Source organism: Crinia signifera, chromosome 8 (genome assembly GCF_055691185.1).
Source record: "Crinia signifera chromosome 8, ASM5569118v1, whole genome shotgun sequence".
Taxonomy (NCBI): domain Eukaryota; kingdom Metazoa; phylum Chordata; class Amphibia; order Anura; family Myobatrachidae; genus Crinia; species Crinia signifera.
The window spans coordinates 76,590,082-76,606,779 of NC_139224.1; the positions used below are offsets into that span (position 1 = coordinate 76,590,082).

At 39.6% G+C, this 16,698-nt stretch overlaps 1 protein-coding gene across 5 annotated transcripts in view; it reads right to left on the reverse strand.

The window, feature by feature from the left end:
* RBFOX2 (RNA binding fox-1 homolog 2) overlaps positions 1-16,698 on the reverse strand; it is a 190,953-nt gene that overhangs the window by 69,281 nt on the left and 104,974 nt on the right. For 4 of the 5 annotated variants that reach the window (XM_083156681.1, XM_083156680.1, XM_083156682.1 and 1 more), the window contains exons 7-10: positions 13,743-13,796; positions 11,933-12,028; positions 9,774-9,915; positions 2,291-2,330 (exon numbers count right to left, since the gene is read on the reverse strand). In XM_083156681.1, the coding sequence (XP_083012807.1) occupies positions 2,291-2,330; positions 9,774-9,915; positions 11,933-12,028; positions 13,743-13,796 (332 nt within the window). The remainder of the gene's footprint in view (positions 1-2,290; positions 2,331-9,773; positions 9,916-11,932; positions 12,029-13,742; positions 13,797-16,698) is intronic. The other variant, XM_083156683.1, reaches the window with a different exon arrangement.

Here is a 16,698-nt window from a genome sequence, read left to right on the forward strand (position 1 = left end):
AATTATTGTATTACACCATTTTATGAGCTTCAGCACTCCTCTCTATCAATGAGTAAGTGTGTGCAGCCTTGTCTCATGGTTATGAGATATATATATATAGCAGTAGATGAAATGGGCACTCTGACGTTTCGATCTGGTATAGATCGTTATCAGGAATATATACAACAAAGGTAACCGATATCATGTCCAAACAGGCAACCTGGTATCCATCCTCAAAGGAGATACGGTATCTCCTTTGAGGATGGATACCAGGTTGCCTGTTTGGACATGATATCAGTTACCTTTGTTGTATATATTCCTGATGACAATCTATACCAGATCGAAACGTCACGTCGGATGTAGTCTTGTCTCTACAATACAACTTTTCTGCTGAAATAAGACCTTGGTGAGTGCCCATTTCATCTACTACCAGACCTCTTGATGTTCATTATTCTGTTGGAGCACCCCCTTTGAAAACTTACAAACATTGAGTGCAGACCCGGTCATATATATATATATATATATATATATATATATATATATATATATATATATATATATATATATATATATATATATATATATATATATATATATACACATATATATATATATACACACACACACACACAATCATATTGCAGTAATATTTAAATAACATTCCTGGATTAGAATGACCTAACTATATATCCACTACTTTTTATAAAGCATTCCTTTCCTTTTGCTTTCCCATTTGTTAACCTGCCCCTCTCCAAGTTTTCTAAACATGTTGTATTATGCCTACTGCTTGTTCTCCCATGTTGTGCAAGAATAGGTCATAGTTATGTAATCATGCAGTTATCCACTAAAATAACTGCATCCGTGCCATGACTGATTGCAGAATAAAAGTTGGCTTTGCTTTTTGAGCTTAAAGAAATAAAAAGTTCAAGCCCAAATATGTACCTTCTTTTTGTTTAGAACATTGTGGACTCTGTTCCCTTCTCCAACTAGGCATTAATTAAGGGTTAGTAATTTAAATCTTGGCTCACAGCAACCTGCACTCTGGTTGGCAAAAAGGGAGGGGAGAAGCTATGTGGGAGGGCGCCTACCTGAGGTAGTTTAGGGTTTAAGATTGGTTCCTGTAAGACTAGTCTATAACAGAACAAAAACAATATTGAAACCCCAGATAGCAAAAAGAGCAATGTAGAATATAAAAGATCAACATATGAAGCCTGTGGAGAGAAAGGGATTAGACAAGAGATAAACCCCATACCCCTCTCTTCCCATTCGCTCAATGCCCCCCTTTAACTCCCAACTAATGGGAAGGCGCAAGCCAGCCTGTTGTAAACCAGAATATAAGTGTAAGCATGCTTTTTATATAGTCTAAACACACTCCTATTCCCCTATTCAACCTCTAACACTAGGGGCCATTTAGACCATTTAGACTTTTCACAAGGAGAAAAGGGAAAGGCTGGATGTGATAGTAAAGATGAAAAAGTAGACAAAAAGTTGAAAGAAGAGGAAAACAGAGCACACAGAATTAGAACAAGGAAGATAAACAAAAGTAGTAGCAGGTAAATTAGGCAGTAAAAACAAAATGTCAGAATTATAGGACGATAAGATAAAATAACCATTAAAAAGGTGAGGAAAAAAAAAGGATAAATAAATAAATAAAAATAAAATGTTGTTCTAGACCAGTGAACTAGGGACCTGCAAGACAAAAAACAAATAATAATAAATAAAAAAAAAAAGTTGTCCCCAGTCTTCTGTGACCCATACTAAAATTTCTGGTCTGGCCCTTTAGGATGAATCAGGAATCCAGGCCTATGAAGAGTTTTTCTTCCCTTTACTGTATAGTTACTGTAGGTTGGAGCCGGAGCATCTGACAGCAGCGAGGAGGCGACCAACACCATTTCATGCATTACTGATCAACCCTAAGAAACTAAAATCTACCAACTGCCACCACAATGACACCACTTTGCTCTTTATTTCTACCATTCCAACGGCCAGAGCGGTGTTTAAAAACAGCATGCCTGCATTCCCAGACACAACACTCCACCGATGTTACAAACAAAGGGCAATAAATGAACATAAAAAAATAAAATAAAGACAAAAAAAGTCATTAAAATACATAATTTTAAGGCACAGTAATGTGAAATAATAAGAATGGAATAAAGGATATGACATGGATAGGAATTAAGGCTGGCTTGCACGGGCAAAGAGGAAAGGGGAAGCGGGAAGCAGGGTAGGATTAGAACTGGTTGGATATCAAAATAGTTTCTCTAATTTGTTTTATTTAATTTTTTTTTTAAGTTCTTTGTTGCATACTTACATATAATTCAGTGCCATAAAATCCATCCTGATATAGCACACTATAGAATCACACCAGGAAAGGGGGGGGGGAATAAAATGATAATAAAACAAAAAAAACAAAACACATTCCAGTTATTAACAGCAGCTGCATGCATCATGCCATATAAATCATAAGCAGGCAAGAGAGATGTATGAATAACCCTTTTAAACTCATTCTAACCATAATCAACACCCATTAAGTTGCACTGATGCTATTTATTGTAAAGAACTAAATATAGTTTTGAAGTCTAAAAAAAAAAAAAAAAAAAAAATAGCTTACAGTAGTAAAGAGACATTGTAGAAAAAAATTCTGTAGCTTTTATTTAAATTTTAAAGCATATATCCTGCACAACTTTACACAAATACATTGAAAACAAACACAGAAATAGATTTAAATCTGAGAGACTAAGGCCCCCATACACTAGGAAGTAAGCACTGATGCCACACCCCTACGGACATTATCGGATGCAATACATTGCAGGTGCTAAAAAAGGACCCGTGATGTGCCACTGAACGCTGCACATACGACTTATGTTATGTGAAGCCCGTCCAACTCCGATCCGCATGGGGCCGCACATCAGATCGGATGTCATACACATGTGATTTGTGCAGATTTCACCCGATTACTCGGGCCAATACGCCAGTCGGGCCCAAATTGCACAGTGTATGGGGGGACTTAATGGATAAACATTTAACACAATGCAGTTTTGCATCAATAAGAATTACAGTATTTGTTATGGGCCTACATGTAGCAGCGATGACAGGGTATTACAGGGTATATTTAGCAAACTCTCATTGCACGGACATTGGCACCAAAAAGAGTACATCCACTAAAGAGAACAGTGTAAAGTGATAATACCTTCTGCACATGTATGTCATGATGGCTAACACCAGCTGAAGTTGGCATTGGCTATTCAGGCCAAACCTGTAGCTTCAATTTAGACTATAATACCATTTCCATAAAGGACTATGACAAACTTGCCTAGAACCATCCTTGAAGCTAACAATTTCCAGGGTAGTCCCTCACAGCCATGGGAATGGTAGGTGACTCTCCAACATGCAGCCTGTATCCAGACCGCTTCCTCATGAAGTGGGTAGGATGCCTTTAAAAGCACAAAAAAATGCAGCAACGGCAAACAGTTATTTAGCCCTGGTCCCTACTAGTGGCAATATAAATTGCAGACATTTCCCCATCTTGGGGTGGAGCCTAATGACATGACAGTGCAGCCATGTCCCCAGTGAAGTGACCTACTGCATTTCAGGCTTCTCTTGAAAAGGTGAAAAAAAAGTAGGCAAGTATGATGGGAGTGGCTGAAAAGTCTACAGTGTCTAGGTAGACAGTCAATAGGTCAACATACAATTGGTCAACAGGCACTATGTTGACAAAGACAAAAAGTTGACACACGCAGAAGATCACCACAAGCAAACAGTTTTTCAGTTTTTTTTGTGCAAATGTCAAAAGTCCTAAAAGTAGATGGAGAGAACCAAATTAAACATACGAGTCAAACAATATTAGATGTGCTAATTTTTTATGTGGACCTTTAGACTAAGCAGATATTTTGAAGGTGAAGTAAAAGCCCCATATACACACTAGCTGATGGGGGCTGCAGTCGATATAGTTAACCAGATCGGCCATAAGCGGGCAATTAGTGCATACACAATTTATACAAAAAAAGAGATTGTTTATTTTATATTAGAAGCATTATATTTCAAGAAAAAGGTGTATCATGGTTTGTGTCTATTTTGGTGCACTTGGCGCAAATGATTGGACAATAAATTCTAAATTATATCAGAATATTCTGAATGAAAATGTCATGATATCTCTCCATGAGCTGCATCTCAAGAAAACATTGGTCACTACAGTCAGAAAATGAACCAAAGCACATGTCAGATGACCAAACAATGGTTAAACAATACATTTTAATTTTTCTAATGGCCAAGGAATCCTGACCTTAATCCAATTGAAATGTTGAGAAAAAAACTACTAACATAACAGGTTGAAGCGGTTTTGTATGGAGGAATGGGGTATAATTGTCAAAAAAGTGGATATTCAGGACTAATCAACAATTACCGTAAATGTTTAGATGAAGTGTCTTTACGAGATACTGAATCAAATGTTTACATACTGTACATGTAATATTGTCATTTTTCTACAATAAAAAAAAAATATATATGAGCACGTCTAATTTTTGAGTTTCGTTTTTTTGTACTACTTTTAGGATTTGGGTGAAAATCAGAGGCATTGGGGCAGATGTATTAAGCCTGGTGAAGAGATAAACTGGAGATAAAGTGGAAGGAGATAACGCACCGGCCAATCAGCTGTGTTTGAAATATGACAGTTGGAAGTTGATTGGCCGGTGCATTATCTCCTTTCACTTTATCTCCAGTTTATCTCTTCGCCAGGCTTAATACATCTGCTCCAATAATAGGCCAAATTTAGATTCAGAAATATCCAAACTTTTAAGCACCATTTTAGGTTATGTAGCCGATTTGTCAAGACATAGGGGGTTATTCAGACCTTATTGCAGCCCTGCGATTTTGCAAGTTGGACGATTATAGACCAACTGCACATGTGTACGAATCATAGCATGCATGTGCAAGGCCAAACAGCTGAAAAACTTTTCTGATTGCAAGCCAATCGAAGTAAACTTACAGGAAGCTGACGTTTGGAGGTGGTCGCCAGCTGTTTTCTGGGAGGGTCAGGGAAAATGCAGACATGGCCAGGCGTTTGCAGGGAGGGTGTGTGACATCCATTATGGGCTCACTCAGCCTCTTTCTATTGCACAGGCAGAGTAAGTTCTGGGTTACACTAATTGCCGATTGGTGTGCTTTTCGCGAGCAATTCTCACCCTTGCAGCAGGTGGGTTTTCACCCTGGCGGGGTGGAGGCTATCTGATCACAGGCCCTGCTGTGATCAGGTTTGAATAACCCTCCTATTTTGGACCCTAACACTACTGGCAGAAGGTTCTGACATAGGATGAAATTATTGTACTTTTCTTGGATCTAATAGTTGTTTTAGAATGAATTTGGACCAAAGTCCCAATCTGGCATTTTATTAATATGCCACATATAAATGTCTGTTCTATGCAAGTAAAAATGACAAAATGCCATAAGATATAAAGATAATAGGACTTACAAAATTTAGCCACTTTGTATATTTAAAACTTTTTTTTTTTCGCTTTTGAAATTGGCAAAAAAAAAAAGAAAAATCTGTGAATTTGGCTATTTTAGCCACACCCATTATCAAAAGGTGCCTAAGATCAGGTGTACAAGCAAGCTTTTTAGTGAGACATTAAGGTGAATGCACACTGTGCAATTTTCAACCATCTAAGTGATATTCCCTGGGGTGGACAGCTTTCCCTAGTAGGATACTACGGAAAACCATCCACCCCATCACTCATCTGCTGATAATACCAGCAAATGAGTGGCGGTAGCCAGCGGTGATACGGGAGCGTGTATCAGTGCTCACTGCTGGGCTATACACATTGAGCGGCTTTTGAATTGAAAGCAGCTCAAACTGGAAAATGGAGCTGCTTTCAGCTTAAAATCGCCCAGTGAGTATGGGCATGTGAAGACTGTGCTGAAAGACTGTCAATGTGGCACAGTCCCATTGTATTCCACTGTCAAATTTCTGCCATGTTACAACTGCCATGGTCAGTTCAGACATGAAGCTGCAGGCCACATATCACATAACAGGACTACAGAGTGCATAAAAACAGTGTGTCCTTAGTTACAACACACTCCATCATGCATACCCGCATGTCAGCAACATTAGTCGACCATAACCAACACCCAGGGCCAGCAACAGAAATCAACAATGTCTCGGTCAACCACTAATGATCAACAGTGACTAGGTCGACACCTAAAATGGGTCAATGTACCTTAAGCCGACACTGCCAAAAGGCACTTGTTTCCTAGCACGGCCACAATCTTGGGCATCGGGGGTAAATTTGAGTGGCCTGCGACGCGACCGACGCGATGCCCCCGATTTTTCCATTGAAATGCATTGAAAACAGTGAAAAACCACAAGCTTATGGTTGACACAGGCAAGGTCGACAATACAAAGGTCAACATGATTTTTTTTATTTGTGTTTTTTTCATACTTTACGATCCAAGTGGGCATGAAGTGGAATTATAATCGTGTGCCGAGCACAGTGAGGCGCCATGCGAAACAGTACATATATACGGTGTCCATGTCAACGTACAATCACAGACCCCAAATAATCATGGAAAACTCATGTCAACCTTTTGACTCTTGACCTTGCCAATGCTGACCATAAGCTTGTGTCGCCTTTTTGGCAGTGTTGAACTAAGGTATGTTGACCATTATATATCCTTGAGATAAATTGTTATGAAGACCAGAATAAATAAAAAATTGTAACTACTTCATAAGGACACCGCAACAATCAGAGACCAGATCTCTATCAGCATTGATGACGTACTTTGATGTAGTTAACAACTAGTGGTTATATTAACTGCTGTTATAGATATGGGTAATGTGCCCTGAGATATTTAATTACAAACCAGAAAATAGCCCCTGGAGAATTCTGGAGAGGGGATGCAGTCAAAATCCTGACGGTCATAATCCCGAATGGGTCATAATCCCGAATGGGTCATAATCCCGACAAGGACAAAATCCCGACAAGGACAAAATCCCGACAAGGACAAAATCCTGACATATAGAATGTACAGGTAAAACACTAGGGTGTGGTGGGAGAATAAAATAGTGTGCCGAGCGCAGCGAGTAACCGTGCCCAAAGCATTGCGAGCGAAGCGTGCAATGCGAGGGGCTGTGGTTCACTTCAAACTGTGTCCATGTCGACATGCTTGTAAAAAAAACAGTGAAAAAATCCATGTCGACCTCGCGACCTGTCGACACAAATTCATGTCACCTGTTTTACCTGTACATTCTATATGTCGGTATTTTGACCTTGTCTGGATTTTGTCCTTGTCAGGATTTTAAATGTCGGGATTTTGACCCAGTCGGGATTTCATACCGAATCCCTGGGGAGGGCCTGTAACTAAATAGGTTGGGCCACTTTACTCACGTGAACACAAATTCAACATAAAAACATATTTCTATTTTTTTCTACTTTGAATGTGCCAGACGATTTATCCTTCTATCTTTGCCAATTCAATAGGCAAGTGATAGGTGACTATATACGGTACTTGTTTCCTAGCACGGCCACAATCTTGGGCATCGGGGGTAAATTTGAGTGGCCTGCGACGCGACCAACGCGATGCCCCCGATTTTTCCATTGAAATGCATTGAAAACAGTGAAAAATCGGGTCGGTCGCGTCGTGTGCACCTAAAAATGCTTAAATGGTCCAGACGCGATGCCCCCGATTTCCCCATAGGGAACAATGTTAAATGGCTCAATTTACCCGCGATGACCACGATTTCCCATAGGAAACAATGTTAAATGGATGAATTTACCCAAATCAGCATAGGGAACAATGGTAAATGGGCCAGAAACCGTGGAATGTCCCCCTAAAAGTAGTTGACGCCACCCCGCGATCAACGTGAACCCGAAGCGTGGCGAGCGCAGCGAGCCCGCGAGGGGCGGCGGTACGCGTCCTCCGACCTTTTCATGCCCTACTATCCACTAGGGCGTGGAGTGAGAATAGAATAGTGTGGCGAGCGCAGCGAGCCACCGAGGATCGAAGCGTGGCGAGCGCAGCGAGCCCCGCGAGGGGACGCGGATACCTTCACAGTTATACGCGTCCCCTCGTGGGCTTCCCAGGTGTCCATGGACACGCGGACACCTGGGAAGCCCGCGAAGGGACGCGTTTACCTGTGAAGGTATCCGCGTCCGCTCGCCACGCTTCGGGCCTCGGTGGCTCGCTGCGCTCGCCACACTATTCTATTCTCACTCCACGCCCTAGTGGATAGTAGGGCATGAAAAGGTCGGAGGACGCGTAGCGCCGCCCCTCGCGGGCTCGCTGCGCTCGCCACGCTTCGGGTTCACGTTTATGGCGGGGTGGCGTCAACTACTTTTGGGGGGACATTTTCATGTTCAGGGGGGGTTTTGCCCCATTTACCATTGTTCCCTATGATAATTAGGGTAAATTGATCCATTTCACATTGTTTCCTATGGGAAATCGTGGTCATCGCGGGTAAATTGAGCCATTTAACATTGTTCTCTATGGGAAAATCGCGGGCATCGTGTCTGGCCCATCGCACCCAATTTTTTTTAGCGGCCGCGATGCCCGCGATGGCCCCGATTTTACCCCCGATGACCACGATTAAGATCGTTGTGGCCGTGCTAGGAAACAAGTACCCTATATACACATTGTAGATATCTATGAAGAGGCAAGATGTAGCTTATGTTCTACCTGCTGACCTTGAGAACACTATAGCAGTATATATGGATAGGCTACAGCAGATACAAAGAATGGTGCACAGCTATAAAGAATTTCAATTAACAAAGATTTGTGTAAGATTGTGCAAAATGTCTGCTAATGCATATCTCTATAGCACTTGGTACAAGGGTTGCAAAAATTAATATAGATGTTGGTTCTGAGCTTATGGTTATTCATACATCACCCAAGTTTGCTCACCCAGTTATTTATGTATGAGGCCAAATTTCATGCGTGTCAGCTATGACTTGTATCACAAACATATAGGTGCAGTTATTGACAAGCTCCATAAACAGCCTACTCCCAGCTCCTAAAACACAGCCCTTAAAATTATTTATCCTCTCTAGAAACACTCTAAGCTTGGTTCCATTCATCCCATAGAGAGAAAGAACATATATATAGATTTGTATAAGGCCACATTTGACCAAATATCATACATATATATGCACACATACACACACACACCTATATATACATAGTTCAGTGTGTGTGAAATAAAATAGCTAGTTGTGAAAGTCACTATTTTTTTTTTTTTTATAAAATTAATGTACACTAAGGGGGATATTCAAATCAGTACCAATATTTCCAAAAGTCAAAAATATTGGTACTTTTTGACAATGAAGATTTGGCTTTAAAATCTGAACCTGCATTGGTGAAAACAGATGCTGAATTGTAGAATTTGTGGCCAAATTGAATAGGTGTGTGTCGATTTTTCTGCCTGACGGAAAGATCAGCACACATTGAATACCCCCCCAAGTATAGAGTCTATTTTCTCGACCACTATATTTTTTTTATAAAACTGCTCTTACAAAATGTAAAAAAAAAAAAAACTTCTAAAAGTTCTGCACTGTGATAAAATACATACGTAGTGTAAAAATATATATATATATATATATATATATATATATATATATATATATATATATATATACACACACACACATATATACACACACACACACACACACATACATACATACACACACACACACACACACTATTCTATAAAATTATACTGCTGTTTTACTTAAGCTCACTATGCCTAGGAACCCTTTCCTTTCTCGTTAAATAACACCCCTCTCATTTTGAAGCCTTCCACTTACCCAGGGTATGTCTGGATGGCCGTCGGAGGTACTGCCCTCACAGCCCCATATACTGTTCTCCCACGACCCCTCAAGTGTGCCCCTCTAAAGGCAGCTGCTGTGGTGGCAGCTGCTGCAGCAGTGGGGTAGGGAAAGCCAGGAACTGTAGAAAAACAGGAAAGGCAGAAAGGAAAAGAGGGTGATAGAGAAAGGAGGACACAAGAGACAGGAGGTTGAAAAAGGAGACAAATTTATTTAGAGATTGTTAAATACAAATAATAAAAGGTATACCAATCTGTGAACACTGCTGAAAAAATGCTTGGGAATGAATTGTTACATTTGTAATAATTCCAATTGTTTTAATGAATTGTTTAGCCATTCTGATACAGCAGATTGTGATTAATCTGCCACCTAATTCCTCTCGTACCATCACTAGGCAGAGCAATGCCCCCCTCCCTCTTTTCAAACTATACATTTATGTTAGAATTACTGTAAAGGGCCAAGGTGGAGATTAAACTAGTTTAACCTCACCATTCCCCAACACTTTAACCCCTAAACTTAAAGGACTAAATATTGCATCAAAATTCATAATCCATATGAGAATCCTCTCTCTGCATACCAAAATAAGGGCTAGATTCGCTAATGGTGTGTGCACACTGGTACAATCACCCTGCGATTCTGACTATATTGTCAGTATCGCCCGCAGATCGCAAGGGTTTTAACCCTTGCGATCCCAATGCACGCTCCCGTATCGCACGGCAGAAAGTCTTGGCTGCCTTGACTATATCTGCACTATATATTCAAAATTGTATGCCGTGCAATACGATGGCATCGGGGATCGCATCGCATGGCACATCTCACCATGTGTACACACTAAACAGCCAGCCAATCAGCTCCTACCTGCCATGTCACAGACTGTGTTTAAAAAATATCAGACGGGAGCTGATTGGCTGGCTGTTTATCACTCTCCATTTTATCACTTTTGAAGTTTAGAGAATCTGGTCCTAAATCTTTAGCATTATGCTGCACATTCTTATGCCATTATATGATTTAGCAATTTATTGTCAGAACAGGTCGACATTCTGATAGTATATTGCAGCTACCGATCAGTGATGGGGGAGATTCTCTAAGCGATTAAAAAATGCAGTCCCCCCCCCCCCCCCCTTCCTTTTTTTCTTCTTCTGGTTTTCCTCCTCTTTTTCATCCACCTTTTCTTTCCTATTAACTTTCTAAAAAAGGTTTTTCATTATGGTTTCTGTAGCTTATAACAGTGTTTTTAAGTAGTTTTAAATGTATATATATAGACGTGTATGTATGTGTATGTGAATATGTATGTGTATGTAGCTTACATATGTATGCATGTACGTGTGTGTGTATATATATTTTGTACTATTTATATCTGCTTATATTTTTATGTAATTTTAAATATATGTGTGTAGCCGTATATGTATATGTATGTAATTTATGTATTTGTGAATGTGTATATATTTTGTACTATTTATATCTGTTTATAAGCATTATATGAGATCACCTTTAAAACAAAAGAGATGCCACTATATTTGGTCCAGGTTATCGAACCTTTCAATATTGCGTTGATTGTACTCATTTGGACCATTAGTATATCTATATATCTTACATTCTTTATATGTTTTTCATTCATGTATCCTTGGCATCTCATTAATAAAATTTATTTAAAAAAAAAAAAAAAAAAAAAAAAAAAATATATCTTACATTCTTTATATGTTTTTCATTCATGTATCCTTGGCATCTCATTAATAAAATGTATTTAAAAAAAAAAAAAAAAAAATTTTATTAATGAGATGCCAAGGATACATGAATGAAAAACATATAAAGAATGTAAGATATATAGATATACTAATGGTCCAAATGAGTACAATCAACGCAATATTGAAAGGTTCGATAACCTGGACCAAATATAGTGGCAAGAGCTGTCCTTTGCCTTAATTATCGCATATGTTACAACATATGCGATAATTATAAATGCGATGGGCGGCGAAGGGGGGCGGAGATTCTTAGAGAATCTCCCCCATAATCTGTTAGAAATGCTGGCCAAAGAGACGTCAGCTTGCAGCCCATGATTTTAAAAAGATTGGGAACCACTATGCTAAGCAATGAGAAAATATTAACACATAATTATTTTGGTTTCTTTGCTTACTTACTGATCAACGGAATGTAAGTGTTAACCCCCCGTGGACCAGGCAACTGGACACCAGCCTCTGTGGCCAAAGAGACGTCAGCTTGCAGCCCAGGTGCAGCTTTGGGGAGATCATAGAAAATTTAGAAAAAATTAAATACAGAAAGTAATAAAGTGCAAAACCACAAACAAAAATAAATATTTGAGAAATATTTCAACTGACTGAATTGTAAGTAGAAACAATAACGGAAATCAAATATCATAGATTTTAACGAGTCCATGTAGCCACTAAAATTTGAACGTAGCAAAAAGATGGGCCCATAGTCCTGTTAAGTAACGACTGGAGAAGTTCCAGCCATTCAAATCATAGAATGACGTAAGATTATCACACCCTCACAATTCGAGAAAACAACAGCATGTAGATCTGCAATTGTAGTTCATTTATCATCTTTCAACATGATCACTAATTAAACAAACTACATAAGCTTTATTTTCTTCATAAACTTCTAATTATCAGAGACCGCCATCAGAATAACAGGTTTCTCTTTTCTTACCACTCCACTTTTATCCCTGCCTCTTATTGCAGGACTTCCATATACAGTAGGGAAATTGAGAAAAAGCATATTTAAAATGAAGTTATATTAACCCTTTGAGTGCCAAGTGAATTTGTCAAAATTGTTGTGAAAATGTATTGCCCAGCAAATATTTTTATTCATTATAATGACCTGTAATGTTTACAGGAAATATTTTTTTCCACATTTTTTTATTTGAATTCATATAACAAATGTGAGAAAATATTTTTGACCATCTCTCACAGATGTTGGCACTCAAAACGTTAAAAACACCATATGCATTATATTTAAATCAAATAAAAACATTTTAACCTCCCTTTTTTAATAAAAAATGGTTGCCTAAAATATATTTTACAGGAAGCTGTTGTTTAACCTACACTTTGTTTCTTCCAAATGTAAACCCTCATTCAATTAAATAGAATAATGACTCTAGCAGAAAAATCATTTTAAAAGGAAATACCAGTAACGCAACATTTAACCCTTACTACGTGACGTTACACTAAACTGTGTATGCACTCCTCACATTCTGCAATTTTAATGGAGATAAACTGATACAATTGGGCATTTGGTCTAAAGGGAATTAATTGGATTTCCATAAGGTGTTGTTCATAATTTTAGACCAAGATCAGAAACAGAATAGGATGCCAGATAAGAACCACTTTGCCAATCTAGTTTGTTACTTTTCTAATCCTTTAGGTAACCTCAATCCTATTTGATCCTTAGTTCATCTGTATGGATATTAATTTGCCTGTCCCAAGCATGTTCAAAAGAAACACGACATTTGTAATAGAATATTGAGCTATAGACTTTAAGAAGATTAACAGATGCAGACTGACTTGGTTTGGCTTTTTCATGTTTATCAGATTTCTAAAAACTTTTCCATTACATTCCAGGTTTTAAGGCTATCCATGTTTGAGCACAGGTGACTAAATTAGTACCTAATTGAGTTTCATTTGACTAGCACTGATTTATTTAACCCTTTGAGTGCCAATGTTGCCATTAGCTGATCCTCAAAATATCCAATAAAAATGTCAGCATCGCTCACAGCCAGGTCAGGTTTAATATTGCACCCAAAAAAAGAACAGTCGCTGTGCTTGAGGATCTTTCACAGCAATGGTGGCACTCAAAGGGATAATAAAAAAGCTTGCTTAGCAATTTTCACACCTATTTTGACACATTCCCATGGCACTGAAAGGGTTAAATCTGGAATCCAGCCACAGAGATTGGGAAACTCATGTATATAAATCAACCATAGAGATTTACCTGCATATAGTTCAGGTCCATACACAGCTCCAACAACAGGACTAAGTTTCCAACCTGGAGGAAAAAATATAAAGAAAAGGGCAATTATTCTAAGAATGGTGATTTGTATGGTTAATGCCATTTAGTGTGCCATGTGGGAATACAGAGGCATCCGCATACATTATTTTTTTAACTGTTATTTATATAGAGAGCACATTCCACAAGCTTTATAAAGAATATTCAGCCATTCACATTAGTACCTGCCCCAGTGAAGCTTACAATCTACACGTACGTACACACTCATTAACGTTAGGGTTAATTTTGTTAGGAGCCAATTAACCCACCAGTATTTTTAGGTGGAGTGTGGAAACCTGTGCAAACACAGGGAGAATGTACAAACTCCACACACTTGGGGCCATGGTGGAAATTTAACCCATGACCTTAGTGCTGTGCCTCAGTAATGCGAACCATAACACGTCCATCTAATCTCAATAGGCCTTGCAGCAAGAGAGGTCTGGCATGGGTGAGCCAACAGGTCCTGTCCAATTCTCATAATGTGGAGTGTCTTTTATTGCCGAGAATGTTTATTGCTGCAACACAGTGTGACTCAGGGCTGGATTAAGCCGTCGGGAGCCCCAGGGCACCCACAAGACACCCCCTAGAGCAGTATGAGAGATGCAGATACATGCAAGTGCCATATCAAATGAATCCACAAAGTCTCCTTGTGTGTCCTGGTCACATTGCATCAAAACTAAAAACACATTTTTGACAAAAAAAAGTGAACTATAAATTATTCTCACGCCACCCAGTGTGCCAAGATGGGATAATTAACATGATTGCAGATGTTTGAGAACATATCTGGATTTAAGATTTACATCCACTTTCAATTTTCTCTTCATTTACGGACTATGTGGGTTTTTCAGTCCTGGCCAGATAATTATCTGACCAGTCGAAAATCTGCAATAATTTGCCAAATTGTATTCAATCACAGGTGGTTTCACCTGTTTTTGAGTCCATTTTCACCTATGCTGTTTTACTTCACTTTCTTTTGGGTGAAAACGGCCTCGAATTAGCCAAAAATATGTAAATTCAGCACTGGGATTGAATAGGGCAGTTCGAATTCGCACAAAAAATGGGGGCGAAAATTGCAGATTTATCTCTTGGCAAAAAATTTGCCTGGGATTGAATAACCTTCTAAGGGCGGGATGTATTAATATACATCACCGCCCTTCGCCTGACAGCCGCCGCGATGCTGCCGCATATGTACTAACATATGCGGATAGCATCGGGGTTGTGGTGACGGAGACCCCCACGATACCTGTGATGTGATCACATCCCGGTGGCTGCCAGTGTCCCCCTGCGTCTCCTCCTCCCCCCTGCAGCCGGATGTCCCCCCGGCTGTGACACCTGCTGGGGGAGGAGGAGATCAAAGGAGGACGGGTGCAGGGACGGCAGGCGGCGATAGAAGCCCATAGGCTTCTGTAGGGGTATCGCCACACAGAGGGTGGCGATACCCTGCCAGGCGAAGACGGGGCGAACGGGTATTGGTACATAGGATGCAGTAAAACCCCTGTTTTACCGCATTTTCCCTTTAGTACATCCCACCCTTAATCTGGAAACACCCCTATACAATGTTCTCTCCATTTTCCAGATATCGGGTGAATGGACAATAATGGTCTAGATGTGTTTGCAGTGCCAATGCAGACAAACTGGACCAGGCGGTCCCATCTTATCTGCTGTACATGCGACTTACCGATCCTTACAGATGCGCCACTAACCCACTGCTGCTGCCCCCACCTAAAAGGGGGTCAAGGCTGAATACACACATAACCCAGCTGACTGGGAGAATTTACCATACTGTATGCCATCATAGCGATCAATAAAAGTTTCTGTAAAACTAAACTAGTTTCCAAACATTATATTAGACATATGTACATTTTTCATTTCTAATCCATAAATAATGGTGGTAATCTGCGGCGTAACAATAGCCCCACAGACCCTGCAGTCGTGGGGAGGTGCAGGGTCTGTGGGGCTATTGTTACGCCGCAGATTACCACCATATCTATATGCCGCACTGCTCGGGACCAGTCTGCCTTACCCCGGCCTCAAATGTGCCGCTGCGGGACCTGCAAATCTTTGTCTACGGTCCAGGCACTCCTCCTGGCAGCTGCTAATGTAAATGACCATCACAAAATGGCTCCCCCCTTACAACAGACAATTTTAGAAGATGCTGGAGGAGGCGGCAGCCTCCTCTAGCATCCTCAAAAAACTGTCTGCTGTTAGGGGGCAGCCATTTTGTGATGGTCATTTACAATAGCAGCAGGTAAATACTGTCCGTTTTCTTTTTACACTGCAATTCAGATTTCAGTTTGAACACAAGCCTCCTAAACCTCTCTGCACAAGTTACATCTGCCATGCAACATGGTTTTGCACAGTTGTGTGCTTTTTTTGCTTTGCTGACAAACCTGAATCACGACCTCTTTATCTGTTCATTTGTTGATTTTATTCTTTTAAGGGGTACATTATTATCATCATCATCAATTATGATTTGCTGATGCCTACTATCCTGGGGCTCGGATAAGGATGATTAGAAATCAGGAATGCATTACAATAGTGTGTAAAGTTGAGGACCAGAAAGAGTATCATATGTGCATATATAAATTTTTAGGTGTTAAAGCCATCTCTGATTCTTATGTTTTTGTTCATAGGAATGTGCTTGTGTATATTTAACCAAATATATACTGTAGATAGGAGGAGGAGAGACTATGCGCTTCACTGCAAGAGGAATTAGGATGATAGCAGCTGTATCTTAGGAAAGCATATACAATAAATTGACTCATCAAATGTGGGTCAGTGCTTGGAATAAATAATATATAAATGTGAGTAGGAGATACTAAAACTTATTATATGGGCATAACAATGCTCAACATACATGTGAGTATGACAACACAAATAAAATACTAGAGGTAGGATAATA